The 697-nt window shown below is 69.0% G+C and overlaps 1 protein-coding gene across 1 annotated transcript in view; it reads left to right on the top strand.

Moving 5' to 3' along the window:
* Window positions 1-12: 12 nt before the first annotated feature.
* LOC121660536 (S-antigen protein-like) overlaps window positions 13-697 on the top strand; it is a 1,573-nt gene continuing 888 nt past the window's right edge. The window contains exon 1 of the mRNA XM_042019907.1: window positions 13-532. Coding sequence (XP_041875841.1) covers window positions 271-532 — 262 coding nt within the window. The 5' untranslated portion in view covers window positions 13-270. The remainder of the gene's footprint in view (window positions 533-697) is intronic.

Here is a 697-nt window from a genome sequence, read left to right as displayed (position 1 = left end):
CCACTCCCAGTGTCCATTCCCAGTGTCCAGCCCCCACTCCCAGTGTCCATTCCCAGTGTCCGTTCCCAGTGTCCAGCCCCCACTCCCAGTGCCCATTCCCAGTGTCCAGCCCTTACTCCCAGTGTCCATTCCCAGTGTCCACTCCCAGTGTCCAGCCCCCATTCCCAGTGTCCGTTCCCAGTGTCCAGCCCCCACTCCCAGTGTCCATTCCCAGTGTCCAGCCCTTACTCCCAGTATCCATTCCCAGTGTCCATCCCCCCTCTGGCCACCATGTCGGCGCTGGAGCGTGTCCAAGCGGGCGGCCGGGGGCTGGAGCGGCGCCTGGACTCCGTCCCGGCCGAGGCGCTGCTGGCCGGACTCCGCGCGGCCGGAGCCGTGTCCGAGCCCGAGGTGGCCGCGCTGGGAGCCCCGGGCGGGCCGGGCTGGGTCCGGCGGCTGCGCGCTCTGGCCGTGGCCAGAGGGGACCGGACGTGCCGCGTCCTGCTGGACCTGCTGGCCGAGCTCGAGGGGCCACCACAGCCGGGGCCGTTCGGTGAGTGACCACTGGGGCTGTGGGGTGAGTGACCACTGGGGATGCTGGGTGAATGACCACTGGGGATGTGGGGTGAGTGACCACTGGGGCCGTTCGGTGAGTGACCACTGGGGATGTGGGGTGAGTGACCACTGGGGCTATGGGGTGAGTGACCACTGGGGCTGT

This window comes from Corvus kubaryi, unplaced genomic scaffold (genome assembly GCF_017639235.1).
Source record: "Corvus kubaryi isolate FWS band 111438036 unplaced genomic scaffold, C.kubaryi_AGA036_p1.0 36464, whole genome shotgun sequence".
Classification (NCBI taxonomy): Eukaryota; Metazoa; Chordata; class Aves; order Passeriformes; family Corvidae; genus Corvus; species Corvus kubaryi.
Note: the sequence above shows the minus strand (reverse complement) of the source record. Positions and strands in the feature narration are given on the sequence as shown.